General features: G+C 31.9%; 2 protein-coding genes across 2 annotated transcripts in view; one reads left to right on the top strand and one right to left on the bottom strand.

Annotated features, from left to right (window-relative positions):
- The first annotated feature begins 8,952 nt into the window (after positions 1–8,952).
- On the top strand, positions 8,953–17,129 carry LOC132938645 (transcription factor HES-1-like). Its single transcript, XM_061005591.1, has 3 exons — positions 8,953–9,345; positions 10,231–10,326; positions 13,625–17,129. Exons 1-3 carry the CDS (start codon positions 9,232–9,234, stop codon positions 14,561–14,563), a joined length of 1,149 nt encoding a protein of 382 aa, XP_060861574.1. The 5' UTR covers positions 8,953–9,231; the 3' UTR covers positions 14,564–17,129.
- Positions 17,130–17,155: 26 nt separating this feature from the next.
- The window catches only part of LOC132938644 (echinoderm microtubule-associated protein-like CG42247), a 31,841-nt gene continuing 24,495 nt past the window's right edge, over positions 17,156–24,501 (bottom strand). The window contains 16 exon segments of the mRNA XM_061005590.1: positions 17,156–17,971; positions 18,162–18,276; positions 19,217–19,312; positions 19,389–19,571; positions 19,704–19,866; positions 20,441–20,569; positions 20,634–20,762; positions 20,826–20,954; positions 21,014–21,145; positions 21,217–21,357; positions 21,491–21,586; positions 22,130–22,301; positions 22,382–22,531; positions 23,032–23,170; positions 23,252–23,489; positions 23,547–23,663. Coding sequence (XP_060861573.1) covers positions 17,818–17,971; positions 18,162–18,276; positions 19,217–19,312; positions 19,389–19,571; positions 19,704–19,866; positions 20,441–20,569; positions 20,634–20,762; positions 20,826–20,954; positions 21,014–21,145; positions 21,217–21,357; positions 21,491–21,586; positions 22,130–22,301; positions 22,382–22,531; positions 23,032–23,170; positions 23,252–23,489; positions 23,547–23,663 — 2,283 coding nt within the window. The 3' untranslated portion in view covers positions 17,156–17,817.

The following is a 24,501-nucleotide window of genomic DNA, read 5'->3' as shown; positions in this document are numbered from 1 at the left end:
AGGGCGTATCGGTGCACACGACTTGCGGTGGTCGTCGTCGGCGTCGTCCGGATGACTCGACCGACGGCAACAGGTGACCTACCGTGGGACCGCAGATTTCATCCGTATCGGCATTCCCACGTTTACCGACCGGCCGGCAAGAACGCGCGCTCGTTCAAACAGTCGTCTATAATATTATACGTCATATAGGAAGGTACACTGTATCATGATAATAATAATAATAATAAAAAATAGTAATAATAATATTATACCATTTTTTTTTTGTATCTGCGCGATCCACGGGCCCCGCCGCAAGTGCATAGGAAAACGGCCCGGGTTCGATACGAACTGTGACTGCGACGGCGGTACACGCGAGCACAATTATTATATAATATATTACGGGCACGTGCGTTTATCGGCGACTATCGATCGACAAATTGCGACGGATCGAATGTGGTGTACCTGTATTGTATTTGTGTATAGGTATAATAATAATAAAAATAATAGTACATGTACTATATAGGTACCCAGTTTATGTACCTACATAGTGCATATAATATGTTATAATATTATGCGTATGGCGATCCTCGGATTCGCGATTATGACGCGTACACGATCGCCGTCGATACCGACCTCTCCGGGAAATGCCAACTCGAACCGGTGAAAGTGAAACGGTATATTAAAATAATTTGTATGTTATAACTTATAATACACATTATAATAATATGAGTATAATATTATTCTATATTTCTATCGTTGTGACTTGGGTTATGACGTGCTGTGTATTATTCGCGCGTCGGTCAGAATCATGATAGATACGAACATTGTGCGCATTTCGATAACTGTGCATATATTATACACCCACTATATTGGCAATAATTATTATTACGTGTCGTATATATATTATTATTATTGTGTGGTTGGCGAAATTAAAAATATCACAAATCCCACACGTGTAACTGTAATTCGAACTGTAAAATATTTATAATTTCGCCTGTTCAAATTGCGTTTACGTTTTCGATTTTTATGTTAATACTCGGATTGTTTATAATGTCATTGTTTTACATATTATAGATTATTTTCATTCATTTTTTTTTTAAAGAAACACTGGAATTCGTTTATTATGATGTGTAATCATTGCGTATACATATAATATATATATATTATATTATATTATTATGTATAAAAATGATTGTGCGTTTGTTAGTGTTTGGTAATCTCGTCGACTATACTGAATCAATTGGTGCCAAATTTTGCACACGTATTCCTCGAGAGTAAAAAGTGTTTGTGGATTTGTTTTTGACCCTCATAGGTTGCTATATGTAGGTTGGCTCACAAATAAATTTCGTTTTGGCTCATGAAAATCGAATATTTGTTTGTTTATACATAGGGTGGTCATTGGTTACAGAAATACAAGAGACTTTAATAATATAATATATTATATATTTATATGTATATGTATATGTATATAGGCACCAGGTACCTGGTACCTACAGATGAGGAAAGCTCACTCTGCAAGCGTGCTACCGTGCTAAATTCCTAGTTTCCAAACGTATTTTAACACAACACAATAAACTATAATTCCATAATATACAATTTTAAAAGAATTTGGTGACCTTTATATTTTGGTACCAGACGGCACCAGTATGAATTTACTTTGAATAGAACTGTTATAAAATCTTAATATACAAACAATTGTAATTATATTTAATCGTAAGTGGTAACCATAACGGACGGATGGACACAACGGGGATATAGGGTTTTTTAAATTTACGTTTAAATACTTGATATTAATGTATGTTTTTGTAGCTTATATACCTAATAAATTCAAAAACTTTGTGACCGATTTTGACGAAAATGTCAAAGATAGTTGTTATAAATATCAGGAAAATGTATAGAGAGTATATTTTTAAGCGCATACAGAGTGCTATATTCAATAAATCACATTTGCCGATCTTGGTCGAATTAGTTCACAAAACGTGGTATACGGCGGATGCCAATTCGCCTGTGAACTGAGGAACCCTAAACTCGAGATATACTCCGATATAGCGCCGTATATTTTATATTTATATTTGTTAATTTTTTCCGGTAAATTTGGGTGATGCAGCTAGTTATAATATATAATATTATGACGACCTCTGTGTGAAACTCACACAGATTTCAATAGAGCGCTCTACTACTCTACGTATAGTATAGATGCGAACGTGTGTGGCAGGGTGATATTGTGAATACTATGTGATACTCCAGGGCGAATTTGCTTTCATTTGTATGATTAAACGAATTTGGTATTTGGTTGTAACATATACACACTCAGGTACAACATAATATTATAATATATAAGTAATAATATACAAAAGTAAATATCTATATGCGTGTAACGCAATAATAATGTGGAAATGGTGTGTCTACGGCTCTCACGGTAAAAAAGTAAAATTACATAGGTACACACATGCTAGTTATATACACGAATCATATATATATATAATATGTATATATTTGACTGTCGTCTCGTGATAAATCCCTGTCTGGTTCGTAAAAAAAGACAATAAGGGATCGACAGTCTTTTGTTATTCATTCCGGTCTCTTTTGAAATTTGAATGGGCCGATGGCATAATGAATAAATGTATTTCCGTGATTTAACCCGATTTCTAAATACGTCGTTCATCTCTTAATATAAAGACGATCAAACCGGAAACACATAAAAAGAGTTTTTGAATGAATAAATTTGTCCTTGGTTCGTAACTAAATCTTTTATGTATATTATTTTCTCATAGCACGAAATGCGCGCGAACGTTCGTGATGTGATTTCTGTACACCTAGTTTTAGTCTTTTAGATTTATATCATCACGCCTTACGAAGTTATGAAATATAGAATATGCATAAAGTACCTAACTAAAAAATTCGTTCTCTTTGCAAAGATTCAATTTTCCAGAGAATTTGTAAATAAAAAATATACAAAATGTTTAGATTCGTTGGTTATTGTTGCATTTGATTTACCGAGCATTCAAGCATTTCAAGCTATTGTCGACACTTGACATAATTATAGAAAATTAATTTTTGAATCGTGACATTTGCCCGACTTTGTGCATTTACTGCAGTCTTAAAATGTTTGTATACATAATATATATAAATAGGTAGTTAGTAAATTGTATGTACATCTATAGGTACGTTTGGTTAAAAATAGTATAATTTTTTACACAGCGTTAAAGACTAAAAGGGTTATAACAAAAAAAGAAAGCAAAATAGGTCGTCTTCCGGAAGCGGCAAGGTCGTCGCGCAGACACGTCTAAAATAATATTATTTTATAGGTAGTCTGTCCGTGGAAAAAATTCAGTCCCGTGAGTACATCTCGGATGATGAAGGGCGGAAACGGTTGCGGCACAATATTTTACGTTTCAGGCGCGGAACAATACACAATAACACCAATCACGTTCGTCATATGGGGTTGAAACGGAAAGGAATATCACGGGAGCGAATCGATGTCGTCGATCATCGTCTAAATTATATAACGCTACGTATACAGGTATAATACCACCTACCTATAATAATAATATTATGTTGTATATTATTATTATTACGCGTTTATTGACAGCGGCGCTTTCCGAAATAATTCCCATAATAGCAGTGGCGATGTCGGTGGAAAAGACAATACACTCGTACATTTACCCGTACACACGTACAATATACAGGGTGATCCGTTCGACGCTCATTATTTTAGAAAACACTGACGTCTTTGAAAATATTTCTTTTACATAATATACGTAAAATTTAATATAATATGATAACGAATGTATTTAATGAGTATTAAGTATTAGATTTTAATTGTAAATTTAACTAAATTCAAATTATAACTCCCCAACACAAGCTATACTTATATAGGTGACTTGCAAATCTTTGTAATTTGTATTATACTCAAACTATGCATGATTTACAAAAATAAATTGTTATTATTATTATTATAATATTGTAAGTTGATACAAAACAACCTTTTTGGAAGAAAATAATTTTACAATTATTGTATTCTTTACTAATTTTTGAATGACTACCACATACAATTGTTAATTTGATATTTTCCAAAGTATTTCGATCTATATTAAAATAAATGTTTGAGGAGTAGTTTATCAGTTATAAGTAAATATTTAAAGTTTAAATTAGTGGAGTAGTTGACCAACATTTTTCGGCGTCTGTCTACCCCACACGGCCACATGGTCATTAAAAATATTAAATACTTATAAGTTATAAGTCATAAACTACTCGTTTTAATTCATCGAAGTTCTCCGAATAATTTCTGCCTCGGAATATGTAAAGTAATATAATAGGTAGGTAGTAGATAGTAGGAACTAGGTACCTACTCGAGAATATTTTTAAAAAAAAATAACAATGAAAAGTAGTGAAAAAAATTTTTTAGTAAATTGTTGTTATTTTAAAGACATAAACAATTGAGAAAAAAAATTTCGAAATCGTTAATAGTTTTTTGCAATTAGTATCTTACGTTAAATGGTTCACCCGGTATAATGATTATTATTATAATTTACGGATATGCCGGAAGACGTTCAGAGAACAGGTGACTGCGCAACGACTACCTCACATATATTATAATACCTGACAGATATATACCTACACACACACATGTATATACCATATATATTATACCTACGTAGTATACGCACGTTATCGCGCGTTTAACGATATTATATCAACCTCCCTCCCCTCCCCTCTTTCTCACCGTACAGTCCACTCGGTCATAAATAGTATACTACACTACCACTTCCCCCCCACCATTAATATACGGTACTACAACTACGCACTATACCAGATACCTATACATATACCATAGGTACTATACTACATAGTGCATACTACATATATATACTGAAACTAGCTGTCGGTCCGGTTCCCACGGACGTCGACGGTCGCCCGTCAGTATATCAGTGTATAATGTATGTATATATCTATATATAATATATATACAATAATATACACCTATACACACACGCACACGAATCAACATGTGCGTCGGAATTATAATAATATAATATAATAGACATCCCTCGGAGTAATTAACCTATCGCCCCTTTATATGCCCGCTACCTTATATATAGAGGTTACCGCGTATTATCGTCTATTATTGTACCTATACTGTATATTATGTGTATCGTCGGCTTACACGGTATCCGGACACACACACACACGTCACGATAGAGTCGCCGGTTGACCGACCGACGACGGAAATGCAATTATACACGCGGCGCGCCCGTTATCTGAGGGAAGAGCTGTGGACCGGAAACTCGGCCGCGGATCTCTCACGTTGACTCCCCACCGGAACGTGTTCTTCGGCCGCCGCCGCCACCCCCCGCCCCACGTGTTAATGCCTATCATCATGTAGGCGTACGCACGCGGCGCGGGGGTGGACATCTGTTGTACCTACCTGCACCGCGCCCGCAGGACCTGTAATAAGCGAGGGTATTTCGTTAGAAATTGCGGGTGGGTTGCGGGTGGAGCTGCTGCAGGGTATTCGACGATCGTATCTCGAGAGACCGTTACGAAATTCGCGTTTTCGAAAAACCATTTTTTCCCCAACTACGGCAGACTATATATAGGGTATATTATATACAACAGCAGCAATAAACACGAAGTAGCTAGGAAACACACTCGCTGCACACATGGTAATATATGTTTTAATCAATATCTATTCGTTAAAAAAATTCACTCCCCCTTACACGCCAGCAGCTATACCTACAGCAGTGATAAAAGTGGCGATGGGATTACTATAATTGTTGTTGTTGTTGGATTTTGACCACAAAAAGTCGTACGAACATGAACATTTTTGTCAAGAATTATATACCAATATACCATACTACAATATAATACAAACGCTAAAAATGTGTTTGCTTATAAATATTTATAACGGATCTATATAGTCAACAATTATTATTAGAAAAACTTTGGAACCTATTAACGTCGCGAACGTCTACTAAAACCATTTTACATTTTTAATCATTATACACGAATTTAAATGACAAAAAAGCGCGTGTTTTGACAGACTAAAGTCGTCTATATAAACGATGGTTATTATACGTTCATCGCATTATATAATATCCAAAATCGATTACAGCTGGTACAAACGGTTACAAAGGTTTGCCCGAATACACACCAGTACACCACAGTACCACACACACGCTTCTTGGCCTCTTTCATGCGCAACGCAAGCATATGTATAAGTCGGTCAATCCGTTCGCGACATGTATTACGTCAATGTTTACCTGGACACGGCGATATGGGGGTGATAATGGAGTGTTCATTTATATATAGGTATATAAGTCCGTGTGATATGTGGCGCCAACGTAAAATTACGGTTAACGATGAATAAAAATTGTGCCGCCACTGTGTATTGTGTATATAATATTATGTGATCTTCTCCCGTTGTATTTTGTGTACCTACATTATAATATATATTTTAATAAAAGTACCTATACGGAAAGGGGCGAAAGAAAATATTATACAAAAGACGAACAAAACATAATATATATGCTATGGGCATAACAATATGTGTTTTGTTCGTCTCGGGGTCGCACAGTAGGCGGGTTGCCATATTTTGCAATTATTATACCCTCGCCCGGCGGAGTGGTTTTTTGGCTCGTCGCAGTCGTCGTCATCGCGTTACAAGAACTACTTTAATGCGTATATATATTATTATGGTGTATAGGTATGCCGTCATTAAATGTACCCTTTGAATCTCGCTTGCTGTGTAATAATAATACGACAAAAAGTCACAGCTCTTTTATAATAATATTATATACCTATATTTCAACGTATATATATATAGGTACATTGTACACACAAAGGCGTGTAAAGTACAGTTAAAGAAAAATAATACTAAAACGCTTTTGTCTGAAGCGGAGAATGGACGAACCAAGAACAAAAAAATAGTCAAAACACGAATTTAACGTTTAATTGAATGATTATAGTATAAAAATAAAAAACATATATTAGGGAGATAATAAACCTAACAAAAATATTGTAATTTAATTGACAAGTGTCCAGTAAGATTAAAACTATTGAAACTTTTTTGACTTACTTTTATATTTAACAACGTTATTATAATTTATATTTACTCATATTATATACGTCACTTAAACGAATGTGGGGTTATTAAAACATAATTAAATTAATTATCAACAGGTTGTACAAATATTGAAATATTCAATGAATTTATCCTACGTATACCAATAATCAACTCACAAAATTATATACATTAATTCAATAATTTATACACGTCAAATTGTTTACTCCAACTAAAAACATAAGCGAATTTATAATTTTGGTGCATACATTACAAGTTAAAATCATAATATTGTTGGATATTAATTATTAAATTAATAATTATACTCCACGTGGACGGATTATTCACCTAGAATAAAAGTTTTGTAGCTCTGCCATATATTTATAAGTAGATTATTATTCTAAAAATTACAATTTTATTACGTTTGATTTATTTAGATTTCAATAAAATATATCACAGTTTCATGCAACTTGAATTTTTTAGCTATCTTATTTGACAATATATAGCGGATTAGTTTCGTCAAGACTTGGAACAATTTCATATTTATCTCACATTTCGAGATTAGGGTGTTTCAAAGCTTCGAAGTTTGCCGATCGAATAAATCTATATAATATCATAGCTTGTGGGCGGAGTATATATTATTATGTGATAATTTACAATTTACTATACATAAAAATAAACTCCAAATTTAACGCAAACACACACACATAAAAAAGTTTAAAATTATATAATAATTATGAGTACATGGTGTCATATGGTATAGAGTTAGATGTTATACAATATAATATTATTATGATAAAAGAAAAATACGGAATTGATTCCCTGTTCAAAATAAAGTGTACGAATTGATTCTCGATGTATATTATTTAAGTGATAGTTATCATTGTTCGAATTGGTTCTCAATTTCTCATACCTATATAAATAAAGGTAATCACTATTTTTAACTAATATATTGCTAAGATGACTGTGATTTTCCATCTAAAATATGAGCAGAATTTTCATCTACTTCAGAACAAACTACACATTAATAACTACCTACTACTCACTAACCAAAAAAGATACTTAAACAGGAAAAACACTGTAAATTATGTATGCCACATTGTTTTTTAATTCTTTATTACCTGTTAAACTTTGACTTATTTGATATTCTGTTGGACTGTTATTATAGTAATAGACACACTTACATATTTTATTATTATCAGTATTGGAAAATACGTAATAGGTATCTATAGTTTATCTATTGTCTATTCCTATATAAGATATTAATATATAATTTGATTCGCCATAGGTTCAATAATTTTTCAACCATGGGTGACAAAGTCAACTTTAACACGCAGTCTTAATATTGAAATCGTCGGTATACAGACGAATTCCCCCCCCCCCCCCCAGTGACTACGGCCATGCGTTACATGTAAATCATCCGGCGATGGGGGAACCAATTTTATTCGTCTGTATACCTTCCTAACGACTCCAATATATACTACCCGGGAACGGATTCGGTAATCGCAGGGAATACCGACTCGTAGGCGTCCTAAGAATGAAAATCTAGTTGTAAAAGCTGCAGCGTTACCCGAGTAAACCGTAACACCGGTTAGCCCGTTAGTTATGATAATAATAATAATAATAATATGAATGGCGTACCTATAGTAATAATAATAATAATACCAATATAATTATGACGTTATAGGTAGGTGCGTACGCGGAGCGGGTGGGATACGCGCGTCTCATTATCACTTATTATAATATTATATCGGAGCATTATACATAATATTATACAGGTATACAGAGAGTATTATTATGCGCAAGGTACGCGCGCATAACGATGATATATATATATGTGTATTGTATAGTTATCGCAGCGATTGTGCGGCACCACAATCGCGGCGATTGTTGCACGCGTGCACAACGTGGGAACTCGCGCAACCGTGCGCCCCGTGCCATTATGTTTTGAAATAACCGAGCAGTATGGACCGGTTCGCTTTTGTCGGCGTTTTAGATCGGTGCGCGCGTAACAGGCCGAGAACGGACGATTCTTACGATTTTCGCTTTTCCGACGGTACGCCGACGGACACACGTGTAACCCGCCGGTAGAAACTCTTCCGATGTATAATTTTGCGCGACACCGCCGTGCCGTTTTTGTACACGTTGTGCCGCTCGTCAGACGAAAACACCGTTAAGACAATAGTATTATGTCATCGACGAACAATGACTCAGAAGACGACGATCCGAGGGTGCATTCGTCGGGGATGTCATCCCCCGGCCAGCCCAGACGTTACGAGCTTTCGAAATCTGAGTTGCGAAAGGTAAATAATAATACTAATCTATAACTACGCGTCTACGTTCATGATATGTGCGACCAAAATACATTAATTTCTCGAGTTATTTACAATATTAAATTGTTAAAAGGAACATATCTTCGCAGATCGTTTTTTGTTAGTTATATATAGAAATAAATAGTAGGCAATACATTTTTTTTTATATAATTTTATTTAAATAGTAATTATGTTATTTAAATTTAATTATGACAATAGATTTTTAAATACCTGCCTACAAAATTCATTAGGGGCGAAATCAGTTTTTACTACTCCTGAAATTATTGTTTTGAGTTTGCAAAAAATTCTGTTTTGAGTCTTTAAATTAATTTAACTATTCAATGCCTCAATGGCTATAATATTGCTAATTAATTGCTAGGAAGTTATGTAAATTAACAATATATCATAATATGAATACTTTGAACTGGTATCGAAAAATAGAGATTTTACATTTCGTGCCGTTAATTCGTAATTTAATATTATTCTTTAAATTAATTTTTATGCTAATGCTACAAATGAATGACGAATATAGTCAATAAAAATAATAATAATTAGTGATGAGAAAAACATAAATTAAGACGGTTAAAACCGTTAAAACATTTATTATTTTATATGTTTTATTATATGTTGATAAAAAATATAGGTACTATGAATATAAAAATATAATAATTAAATAATACTGATAAATACCGCGAAAGGTTCTATAAGCTGAAATGCATGAACTTGTTGAACTTTACTTGCACTTTATTTTAATTAGATTACTGAAAAGCTAAAAATTAAATTTGAATGAAAATAATTTTTTTTGAATTCGAAATTATTCAAATTAACATTTTGTGTGTTATATTAAGATTAAATTTAGTATTTTTACTATTTTAGAACAATAAACCAATTATGGAGAAAAAAAGGAGAGCCAGAATCAATCAATGTTTGAACGAACTGAAAACACTTATATTGGATGCACTGAAAAAAGATGTAAGCTAGTTATTATAATTTTACAATATAATTACAATATAACTTATTATATCAATAATAGAACTAACACATAATATTATACGTATATGAGTAATGATAATCACTGCGATAGTATTGTAAATGGTAAATAATATAAAATAGTAAGAACATACTTTGTTTGTGTTTGTAGTAGACGGTAACAATATAATCTGATGAAATGTGGATAGTAATATTATCTTAAAAATATTAATAATAATTAATATCTTAATAATATTGGGCTCATATACATTTAGTAGGTAAGACATTTGAGTATTCTTTAAATTTTTTTGTCCCATATCGTGTTTTTCAACCAACTTCTTATCTAATTTATTTTTTATATCGTTTTTCGTCAATAGTCATAACAAATTTACATTATTTTTATCGTTTTTAATTTATAAAATATTTTCATAGTTCATATTTTATAATAATTGACACTGTATCGTCAGTCAATCGTTTTTAAGAGCCAAATTTTTACTGTTAATTCTAGCACATATTTTTCGTTCACTAAAAACAATGACTTATAATATATATTTAAATGCATATTTATAATAAATAATAATTGATGGTATATTCATTTTAAATTTTAACCATACATTTATACCCAACTTTATAATATATTTTCCATACTTCGACATAATCAGAATAAAATAAAATAATTTGTTGAATACGGGTAGATAAAAACAGAAAAACACAATATTGTGTAATAATATTCCATTTAAAATGTTACCACGATCTTAAAAATAAATTGTTTGATCTCAAGGATTATACGCTCTCTTGATTATAATATTGTAGTAAACATTCAATTGTCGACGTTAGGTTATTATTGTATTGTTTCTTTTGCAATGTCCCCGTTTTTTTCTTCATATATTCTTGTTGTTTTTACTGGATTTGGTATCATCGTGTAATATCGTAACGTTTTTGCTGTCAATTTGTATTCCACAATGTGACGAGTAGAAGGTTTAATTTGTTGAGGGAATGTCGTGGCTTATAAGATTTAATCATCAAGGAATAGAAATCTAACTGTATATATTTAGATATGGAAAACATATATGTTTAAAGTGCATGGTTTGTATATAGTTATAATAATATACAATATATGCGATTTACATAAATATCTATATACTATGGAATTTTAATGAAATTATTAAAATGAAAAACAAAACATATACCATGAATGACAAACATACTTAGATAAGATTATTTTTAAAATATTTATCACGTTTTGGGTACCTTTGTAGACTGTAGTTCAGATGGAAGATATTTCGTAGGCATGCAAACACGTAATATTTAATATAGTGAAATTTCCATATAACGCAATTCCATTTAACAAAATTTTTTTGTTTAACTATTAACTAATTATTTTTGTTGCCCATTAGACTATTCATAGTATGAATTGTCGCCTATGATGATAAAAATAAGTTTTAGTCATACCCTGCGGTGTCGGTCTGGCACACCGTGCTACAGGGTGATTCTCGGAGGCCTTTGGATATTTGTTATTATTTGGAGGGGGGGTCGGATTAGTCATATGGATCATAGTAAAATGATAAAATGTATATTTTAGCCATTTATGAATCGCGAGTGGGATTTTTAAATTCTTTTAAAACTAACGACAACGACTGGTTTTCACACATATTGCATAGCATACAAATACGTTTTTGTACGTAAAGTTAAATGTGAACGAGTATTTTAGAAATTTTAAATCTTAAAAACTGAAATAATATAAGCCAACAATATCTAGATCCTTATTTTGTCTGTTTGTTAAAAATACATTGGTCAACTTTTTTTTATTATTTTATTAATGGCCACATAATAAGTCCAATACACAATATACTTATAATAGTTATATAAGATAACAGGGTTAAAATAGTATTAACAATAATAATAATAGGTGGATACAATTTAAACTTTTGTCTATTCGACATTCTACATTAAAGAAATTGAAAAAAAAACCAATAATTACATTACAGGTTACATGCGAGATTAGAAGAGTGTTCATTTGCAAGACGCATCATGTGGTGAATTGAGTGGTTACGACTTACGAGCGTAGTTCGTGGCGTATAATGGGACTGCAAAGGGAGCGACGTTTCGTAAGGAGAGTGAAGGATTTTGAAATTTACTTGTGTTAGAACATATGAGAATTTGTAAACAAAGGTTAAATTATTAATATGTCAGGATCTTCCAGAAATAAATTTTAAAAGACATTATTTTGATAATGATTTATAATATATTAAACATATTAAATTTTAATATTAATGGTGTTTAACATGAATTTTTGTTCTGTTTTATTTGTACAAATTGTAAAAAAAAAATAAGTAAAACATTGTTGATTACATTTTTTTTTAAATTATAATTTATAATATAATTATGTAACTAATAATTTTAAAACAATAAATAATTTTTTAATTGAAAAAAAATAATTTTATCTATTGAAAGGCACTTAAATTTAAAACAATCTCATATAGGGCCCATTAAACATTACTGGGTCAGGAGCCTAATCGCCAACTAGAGAGACACTGGTTATACCCAAATTATTATATTATAACTTCAGACAGAAATTATGTGTATTTGCATATATAAGTACACAGACTACAGAGAGTCTGTTCACGACTATGAGGGTTTAAAATGTGGGCGTTTCAAATTTAACTGATTTTATATGACATTATATTGATGAATTTGTTTTTAAAGCATAATACTATTTGCATATTTTATACACTCTTAATAAATAAATTAACTCTTTTCTTCTTTACAACTAAGACGAGAATTGGTGATCACAGAAAAATCTTAGATAATCAAAAATAATATTTCTTAATTTAAAAAAAATAAATTTTTATGGTTTTTATTGTTATCAAAGAAAATAGAGACCTAAACATGGCTTATTCTACCATGGTATATATGATGGACTTCTAGTTTACCCTGGTTTACTATTATCCTGTTAGGCAGTGGCGGATCCAGCGCTTAATTTTGGGGGGGCATGGGGGGGGGGGCAAAAGTACAAAAAGTTCCAAAATTGGCTAAACACAGTATAAAACAAAGGAAACCTACGGCGATGGGGGGGGGGGGGCAAATGGAACCCTGGATCTGCCACTGCTGTTAGGTGATAATGTTTATAAATTTGGTACATATTTTTAATGCACAAAAAGTGCATATTTTGTAATTTTTACCATACATATCTGCTTCATATTCATAGGACATTTTTAGTGCATATAATTCCGGTCCCTCATCATTACCCATGTGAACATGGTAAAATATGTCAATATTGAAAATATTATTATAATTGTAGCCGGCAAGACACACAAAGTTGGAAAAAGCGGACATCCTAGAAATGACCGTGCGGCACCTGCAGTCGTTGCACCGGAATGGCAACGCCAGCCGACCACTGGCCCCGACCGCCTGTCCGACGGCCGAACCGTTATCGCCTTCGTCGTCAACCGCAGCCTTAACAGCGGTGGTCGTTCAAAAGTTCCAGACGGGTTATCAGGAGTGCGCCGGCGAGGTGAACCGATTCGTCGACCGGTTGGACGGGGTAGACGAAGACATCAAGAAGAGGCTGATGTCGCACCTGGACTCGTGCGTGGCCAAAATGAGGTACGTCGCCGCGGCCGCGGGCACGGTGCCGCCACCGCCGCCCCCGCCGCGTCCACACGTGGACAATAGTTACTCGTTGCACCGTCGGCTCGACCAAGCGGCGGCGTCAGCATTGGCCGCGGCCGCGTCGGTCCCGATGCCAAGCAGTCGACCGGTCCTGCAGCAGTCGCTGCTGGGAGACTTGTCGCTCCCTATCGTCCCACCGACCGTCCCACCGCCGTCCATCCCGAAAGCCGGCCGTCTGCGGACGAGCGCGTTCACGGCCGTACATGGCCAGCTCCCGCCACAGGACGTTGGTCCGACGCCTTTCGTGTATTGTGACGAACCGGACGTGTCTTCGACCAGCTCGTGGGCTGAAGACATGGCTGCCGCAGCCGCATCCCTGCAGCATCCACCGCTTGATTTTTCAATGAAAAAAACGGTGGCCGGATGCAGCAACAAGAGGCCCCTGGGCGATATACCGGTAAACGTTCCTACGGCCGCCGCGTCGTCCTCGCACAAGCAGTCGACGACGGCGGCGTCAAGCGGCGATGGCCCTACGCCCGCGCGTGTCCGCAGGCCGGAAGCCGTGGCCGCCGCAGTCAGACCGTGCGAAGGTCCCGATTCCGACCCGAACATGTGGAGGCCCTGGTGACGGCCATCCGCGATAAGTCCCAGATACATTAAACTGCAGCTGGAGTAGGGCTGGCGGTGTTTTCGGTATACCGGTAATTACCAGGTATTGTGTATAAATTCGGTATCCGGTATATTTGGTATTTGACTATACCGGTATACTGTAATTCGGTTGTTACCGTGCCAAGGTGATTACCAAAAAAAAACGTATTAATGTCGGTCCTCGGTCTTCTGTCGTACAAATCTATTTTTGGTGAAGTGCAATTTAAACCATATACGGACATAAATGGTCTTTAGTCATCCTTTGTAAGGATTTAAACTATATGGTGAATCACGACTTCAAAAACATTACTGATCTAAAATGGTTTGTAGAACTAGAATCTGTTTTATTATTGCAACACTCCGCCCTTTCCCACCACAGTGTTAAAAAAATATTTTGTGACCTTTTTTTTAGCCAATAATTGCTAACATAATTTTTAAAACAAGTATTAAATATTCCTAGGACGGAGAGATTGTTCTAGACTTAGGTACCGTAAATATACCACGATGGCCGAGATACGTACTTTTGGTAATTGCCTATTTACGGTGTTTAAGGTACTATTTCCGAAAATACCGTAAACTGGCGTTAATACCGTCGATACCGCTAGTAAACAAATACCGTGTGGTGGATACCACCAACATATTTTAAATACCACCAGCCCTTGGTTGCGGTGTTGGGTAATTAGTTACCCTCGTTACATGCACGAATGCGACGTCATTCATTCAAAATTACTATTATTGTACAACTTGTGCCTCCAACGAAGTTATATATATTGGTACCTTTAATGATACTTGATGTGACTTTCGCGAATTATTCCGATATATTGTGTACGACACAAAACCAGAAAGACGTATGTGATATCTCGTATTTAAATTTAAAAATTGTTCATTACCCATATGATATACTGTAGTTCTTTTTTAAACGAAGAAGACAAAAGACACCATCTTAGCAATTCCGCTAATTTGTATACCTACTTTCTATAACTATAGCCTCAGTGGCGGTCAAATAATTTTGTCATGGGGGAGAGATGATGCTGATTTTTTTAACACGCACATCGGTCGTTAGAAGCATACATTAAGGATGATATAGATCGATTTATTAATTAAAAACATAAACTAAAAGTTAATTAATAAGTAACAATTATTGTACATAATATAAATATTAGTAAATACATTTTTTGTTGTCAATTCGTCTAATACGTTATATTTACAACCTCACGATGAATAGCCATTATAGCCGACCCATCGAGATGACTCAAGAGAATAACACAATAACTACAGAATTTATAAATATAGGTATTTAAGTTTTAAATATATTTTTTATTTCACTAGGTAGGTATAAAACAAATGAGTAAAAACCTAAAAAGTTATATTTCTTACTTAATGATATCATAAAAATTTTATGTTTGAACTGCGTTAATTTAATAATTATCTTATTTGTACAATATTAATATGTTTTTGTTTTAGTCTAAAACACATTTTATATACGTATACAGTAATATTACCATTTACCTCCACCAGAGTTAATTGGTTTTATAATCAGAAAAAAAATAATTTTGCTGTGAAAAATTAATATTAATATTTTTTCAGATTATAATAAAAAATAACAATTATTATTCACATTATTTTCTCTATAAAAATATCAATAGTATAATATAAAATTTATTGTTATAAATATTGAAAAAAAAAATGTCATGAGAGATTTCCACCCTCACTCCCCCCACCCGTTTGACCGCCCCTAAATTATACAGTGACCATTAACTTGGTCATCTCTCAAGAGTAACTTACCCGACACCGCAAATATAAATATATATAAGCGTATATTATATTGCGCGAAAAACTGTGTTATTAATTTTAGATCGATATATATGTTTACGTTTGACGATTTCGCGGATTTCGTGTTCGACGCTTGAATATATTATTATTACACCCATAATATTGTATATACTATTTATATGTTACCAAAGATTTTTATAGTTATATATTACGCTCTTCTTATTTACGACTTTTAACTAAGAGACATTGTATTTTATTATATTGTTTTATGCGCGTTCTTTCTTTCGGCACTTTTTTAATAATATCATTTTATAATTATTTCTATGTACCTGTACGCCTTTTCCTTAGATTATATATTTTTATATACAATTACATGCTTTTCTTTCCACTTTGATAAGCTCCGTGTAAAGATTTGATTACAATTTTGTTAATTTATTATATGTATTGTCAGACACTGTCTGTCATGAACCCAAGTTCAATTTGCCAAACATTATAAATATTTGAAATACTAAAATCATATTTTACCTTTGTTCTTTTATGTTCGTTTTATTTTTATACATGTATTTATATTATTTGTAATTAGTTATAGATGAGATGATTTTTCAAAAACGTATTTCATTTATTTTTCAACTTTTAAAAACATTATTTCAGATAAAGAAATAATAGTTTTGGAATTGTATTAACTTGTATTAAGCAAATAATAAGTTAACGCAGTGAATATTTGTACAATTTCAATGCACCAAAATAAATGAAAGGATAATAAATGAAAACAAGTCTAAAGTTTCAAAATTATTACATTTATTTTTTAATAATTATTCTATAATAATATATAATTTACCTATAAAACATACAAATTAAATAATATTAACATATCTATGCCAGGCAGTGTGGTTATGATATTGATATAGTGAAGATATTGTGTCTGTAGTTTGTACTAATAAACCAACATTTTTAGATCATTAAACGATCTGAACCGACATCAGCAAAATAATCTGAATATAGGTAATCAGAAACATATATATATATATATTAATAATCACAGATCAAAATATATCTGAATAATATATCTAGCTTGCTGAAATAATATCAAATTGCATTACTATAAAATTAAGCAGTGATATCAATAAAAATCGTAAGTATTTATAATATGTATACATAATAAAAAATTATGGTCGTGAACCTTTTTATTATATTTTCTAAAACGGTAACTTTCCTATATTATGTTTTGGAAATAAGTCAAAACAGTTTGATGACGTTTTAATATTTTTTTCTGGCGCACTTTACGTTAAGGCATAGGCAGGTATTTAAATGCTGGTAATTTATCATCATTTATTTATTATCCATCCACGTTCATTTTCTGATCTCATCACGCCGACACCAGGTCGTAGTAAAAAATTGATGAAAAATTCGAATTGTGCTCGAGACAAAAAAAAAATGAAAGTTTGTAAAGCGGTTTTGTACTTAATCTTCTATGACATCCCATAGCATAAGAGCCGCATCTGTTCCACCGACTGTCACAACGTTTCTATCGTTGTACAAAAATCTAACACTCGATACTTGTCCACTATAAACCTTTTCTTCGTTGTATTCGGATTTAGTAAGAATACACGGATGCCTGAAAATTAATTGAAATGACTCATTAGGTGTGTTCGTACTCAAACATATCAGTGGTCGTGGTGGGTGGAGACCTTAATGCGGATTTAAAATGTAATTAAAACGGGCTAAGAAGATTCAAAGAAGAATTTAAAGACATGGGAGCACATAATATGAAAATGTATAATAATATATTCTGGTTGTGTAGGTACCTAAATAACCTAAGATGTCCATCTGTGTCTCCGGTTATAAAAAGATCATGGGCTGATGATCTGTTGGCAGTGCTTATCATTGATGAAATTGGATAATATCTGTTATGCCAAATACCTATAATGAAACAAAAATAAAAATCATTAACAATCGAAATTGTAAAAAAAGTAGGCACTTGCATAATATTAACAATGATAACTGGTTATTTTTTAAATTAATTATAATATTCTCTCCAAATATAAATTGGCTGACGACTTTAAATAAGTTCTTATGAGACATATTATTATACAATGATTGTCAGACAAGTATACAGAATCAGACATACTGTCCATTATGTTGATTTATTTTTTTATGATTTAAGTTTGAATATTTTCATACACCATTAAAATATAATAATACATTTTTAAAAAAACCATAAAAAAATGGTATACGTATTTATTATTATATTATGTAGTAATTTATCTAATATACTGTCAACAGAAATAATATTAAATTATAGAAAAGAAAATAATATTGACTATGTAGAATCCACAGGTGTTCATTTGCCTAATCTTTATTAAAAATAAACGTGACAAAAAAATTAAGCAATAAAATGTTTAATACAATAGAAATGATTAATGTACGTCGATTGACATGTATAGGTACATTGAATGACATCAGGTACAGTTATTTTGAATAAAAATAAATGCATTGTTATTAAAGATAAAATTATTAATTTTCAAATTTTTTTTTAAATTTATTACTTCATAATTTATATAATAAATATTAAAAATTAAAACATTTAAAAAATTAAATCAAAATTCATAGTAACATAATTTAAACTATAAAATAAAGAATGCAAGGAAATTAATATTGTAAATTCACATGAAATCATATAGGTATACATTATTATAACCAATGGAACAGTTGTCTTTTGAGTTAAATACGTTTATACACTTAATCATGTCGATGTAAAATTTGTTTTTCGTCAATCAAATAACTTTTTGGCAAATGGTTTGACAAAAAAAATTGACACTTTTATATTGAATGCCTAAATTAATTAAAAAAAAATATTTACCAGAAACTAAGTAGCCTATGGTTGCGTTATATGTATACCATTTGACGTCCTTCATTGCAGGTGCGCTTTTTTCTTGTACCAATCCTTTGACATCCCCTAAATTAGTAGACAATTTATAAACAAAATGCAGAATACTAAATAGTAAATACTTTCATATTTTTTTGTTACGTACAAAAAACGAGGTCGTATTCGGCAGTGACTGTTTGTAGATAATTTCCATCCGTACTCCAGTCTAAATGCACCAATGGTTGGACTCCTCTAATTTTATTAGATTTTTTGAACGTGAATCCGTCTCTACTTACTCGATACAGATATACACTACCATTTTGAGAACCAACGGCTATTGTATCGCCGGCTGAAATTTTAGTGTTTAATAATATGTTAGTATTTTCTAGTTTAAATGATTAATTTAATATAACGTATAATTACTATTAAAACTCAATATTAACATGCTGGTATAAATGTATAATTATTAATTATTATATACCTGGATTAAAACCCATACACGTCAAAGCAGAACCGCACACTCTAACACTTGACACCACAGACCCGTTTTCAGCATTTATGATAACCAAATATCCTTCGACTGAACCGGCCACAAGAGCAGTACCAAATGGATGAAAGGTAAGTGATACACATTCATATGTGATCTATATAGACATAAGTTATAACTGTTTCAGAAAAAAATTACATCGATGTCATTCTAAACATAAACATACGTTAACGTAAAAATCGACATTATAAAGAAATAGGATAAATTTAACCTACCTACCATACGAATTAAATACTAATATTATATAATACGCATTATTACTGTCAAAATATATTGAATGATATACACTATATTATGTACGTTTAATTAAAGTAAAAATAAAAATGTACAATTATTATGATTTAGGTTTTTTAACCTAACCTAACTATGAAACAATAAAAAGCATATTAAATTACCCATTGATCCTAAACTGTTTTTAAGTATAAATAAAATATTGATTCTAAAATTTCCAGTGGATTATCTTATTAAGTTATTTTATACATTATACTTTGTATAACAACAATTCTCTAAATAATAAAAAAAACTTTATAATATATAGGTTTTGAGTTCTCGAGTATTTTTTAAAAAAATAATAAAACGATTTTTAAATATTATTTGTCGTGGGCCAGCAATAATGATAATTATTTAATTTATAATGTATTTTACGGTAATGTATTATGATAAATACATACTTGAGTACTCCACAGTAAAGCATGCCTTTTCCATAGACTTATATTTTTATCGTAACCTGCAGTGGCAAAAAGTTCGTCATCGGGATGGACTGCTAATCCCCACAATTGTTTACTATGACCAAATACTATCTGTAATAGTTATGTTTGTAAATAATAAACATAATTTTACTGAATATTACTACTAAATTCGTACTCTATTAAATCTCCTTTGCATTGATCCTTCTAGAATATGATTTTTTATCGTGCCTACGTATATGTTACCGTCGTTTCTCCCTGGCCGTTGAGGGTATAGGCTTCTTACACCACCATAAACTTCAGTTAACTGTTGAAATAAAATACATTTTAAGTAAAATCGTCCTTTATTATCTAATCACAAACTCCGTACTTTTGTTTCAGTTATCTTGTTGTAATTTTGTAATGAATCCCAAGCTATGATTTTACGGTCTTTCTCACCCCCGGACAATAGAGTGCCTTCCGGTAGCATTATAAGAGCATTTATGCTTTTGTTATGTGCCTGGAAAAGCAACAGTAACGGATGTTTAAGAAACACAAAACAATTTTACTAATGCTAACCTCGAATTCCATCCTGACATAATACGCGCCATCGCTGTCTACAGAGTAAATCGTAATAAATCCATCACCATCCGCCGTAATTACGTCCCCTTCTTGTTCGAACTGTAAGCTGGTAACTACTGTCCGCGAAGGCTAATAATGAGAATATTTGTAATGTAAGTCAAATAATTTGAAAAATAACATTTAATATTATATTGTATTACTGCTTTTATGATATCAATTTTTTCGAAAAACCCATCCTTCCGTCTGGTCCAAAACGTCAAATGGCCTTTACCATAAGTTATCATTAAATTGTCATCTAAAGGATGAAAAGACGCCCCTAGTATGTCTTCAGTTTGCATTGTCTAAAATTTTCAGATAAAAAATAAAATAATAAAAATAACAATCAATATTGCATTTTATACAATTTCCTAAAAATCAAATAGGTTTAGTATTTTGGTTAAGATTAAAAAACAATAATTATATTAATATACTTACAGCAACTTTACCCAATAAATGTCCCCATTGCCATTGCCACACAGATAACATTTTTTCTCTTCCGCAATCGACAGCTAATAAATAATTTCCTCCAGTCTAAAAATTAAAAATTATTTTGTTTTATTTACACGTAGATTTTTTGCTTAATTTGAACTTTATTCTGTATTATTATAATTTCATATATATACAGGAAGGTGCATATATTTATGCTATTCGCCAGCTCGGTATTTAAGGCCAGTTATTATTATTATTATTATTATAATCATCAGTGCACAATTATTTAATATATTGTAAGTAATGTTCTCCCACGCCTAATCATAATTTGTCACTGACTGGTGTAAACACACTAATGATAATTATAATAAGGATATGTTTTAAGATTAAAATATTAAAAAAGAATCGTAAAAGGTATCGCGTATGGAAAATTTGACTTGGCAAAACGGAAGTAAATAATCTGTATACCATTTAGATGTAAGATTTCAATTGTAAATTAATTTGTAAACTAATTATATTATATTATATACTATAATGTCTCTAATATAGCCGGGTATTTTGATTGTTAAATTTTTTACTTTATTTTTTTCTTATTATACCTATTTATTATGATAAATTATACAAGCATTATAAATTATAACATACGAGCTGTGAAAATGCTAATGCACTGACTCCTTCTTCAAATTCGCCATTGCCAACTATGTACAGAGTATACAGAGTTTCGGGACTCCAGATCCTAATGTGAGCCTGTGTTTTTCGTGTTCTACCAGCTTTTTGAGCTGAAGCTACCATTTCCTTGGAAGGATGTATGTCCATACTGTAACAAAATTACAAATTCAACGGATGAAATATAATTTAAATAATCATTTTTTAGATACACCATGTGGTTTTTAGTACCATTGAATATCTTCAGTGTGACCGATATAATGCCTTTGTGATTCTTCATCCCTATCATAAAGCACGGCCACAGCCGCGACGTAATACAAAAGTTCTCCGGTAGGCAGTACCCACAAGTTCCTTTTCGTATCGACGCCACGATAACCGTAACTATTTAATGCCCGAAGTGAAGGAAAATTATAATCAATTTATTTACTACTTATACATAATATGATAATAGGTACCAACTATGATTTAAATAAATATTAGTCATAGTTTCAGTTAAATCAGTACTCCAAGTCTCTAAATAACTAATTTTGGTACTAGCAAAGAGTTTTCACTTGATTTTTAAACAAAAATGTAGGACACGGCCAATATTATGTATAAAATAATATTTCAAAAGCAATTGAAATCGGGTCAAGGTTGAAAATCCTATATTGATAATTAAAATATGATGAATTCTTAAATCATAACGTTTCAGTAAATCTTGTGACTTTCAAATAACTATCGAATGTAATAATAAAAACATAATTAGATACTTGAAAATAATCATAATTTTTCACACATTTGAAATTGTTTTTACTTAAATTACGTATTATTTGATATTTTTAAACACATTTTTAATTTTAATTTTGTACGCCTCGATTTCACATGAATTTATAAAAGGATACACCCAATTTAAAGTCAATCTTTTGTCTGGAGGTGAATCATCTGCAGGAGAATGGACCATTGGAGGGAAAAATGTTTTTCTTGCTCCTCTTATCTGCACGCGTATTGGCTCTTCTTTCATCACGTCCAAAACTGTATAATCTTAAATTTACAAATAAATTGCCATTTTATTACCTAACTGTAAATTACTGTATTAGGTTAGTTTTTTAACAAAATGTTTACCTGGAGGAACTTTAACAATATCTGTATCGGCTGCGTATAGTGCACGAGGTCGACTTTTGCTTCTGGCTCTCCTTTGTTTCTCCGCCTTTGTAGGAACATTATTTATAATCGGTTCAACCGCTAATGCCCCTCTGGATCGTGATCTTCTGAATGGCGGTGATAGTACACGTGACTCAGACGTAATGTAAAATGTGTCCACGTCTGAAAATTCATTTCTCAGTTGCGAAAAACTACGAACCTAAATAATAATTTCGATTAAAATAAATGTTTCAACAAAACAATAACTATTTATTACTTCTTGATTAGACACGGTTAACATGCGTTTAGCATTGTTCATTTTGAGCACATGTCCTAAATCCTCAATGACCTCTTCGAAAGGTTGGGTGGTTCGCAAATTAAGTAGAACTCGACACTAAAGTGTTAACATAATATAAGGTTCATGAAAAAATTATTTTTAGGAGTATATATTTTAAGCATTTTTAATATGTAAAAAGATCAGTGCTGGTTGGTTATTATTATAGGGCTAGGGACTTATAGGAGTTTGCATGTTTTTCAATAATCATTCAAAACATAGCTAAGTAATATAGAGATTTGTTTCATAGTACTAGGAGTTTAAAGCAATCAGTTTTATTTTGCATATTTTGCATATTCAGTTGTTTTTCCCTATAAGAGCATATTTTGTTGTATTTTTATTTTAAGTGTATATTTCATATATTTTATTTAAACAAATTTAAAACAATACATGCGTAACAGAGAAAAATATTTTATACATAGGTAGTGGTACCTACTATAGAATATTTAATATATGAATTTTCTAGAAATTGGATAAAAATAGATTAAAATGATTAAATAATCGCTATACCATGTATTTTCTCAATTATTTGTCTTTTGTGAAATTGGTCGATAAGGAATACGCCGAATACGGTCAGTTTATGTCAATTCGTCTATTCGTATCGTATGTGTGTTTGTCTTGCGTAGTTGCGTCTTGTGTGAATAAAAGTTTAAAATTAAAGATAAAAATGCCTAAAGTAAAGGCAAATACATCTAGTCGCCTACAGTCGTATATTTCAGAATTCGGTAGTTCAGTGTTTTTAGTTGATCACTCAGTGCTGTTTTGTAATCAAAATAATAATAAATAATTAAACATTTTAAGAGCATATAATATGATCATTTTTAAGTGCATAAATGCATGCATATTTTAAGGTTTTATAGGGCATGAAGTCCCTAGTCTTAGTTATTAATAATAATTT

The sequence above is a fragment of the Metopolophium dirhodum genome, chromosome 2 (genome assembly GCF_019925205.1).
Source record: "Metopolophium dirhodum isolate CAU chromosome 2, ASM1992520v1, whole genome shotgun sequence".
NCBI lineage: Eukaryota > Metazoa > Arthropoda > Insecta > Hemiptera > Aphididae > Metopolophium > Metopolophium dirhodum.
This window is presented reverse-complemented; position numbering and strand designations above follow the sequence as displayed.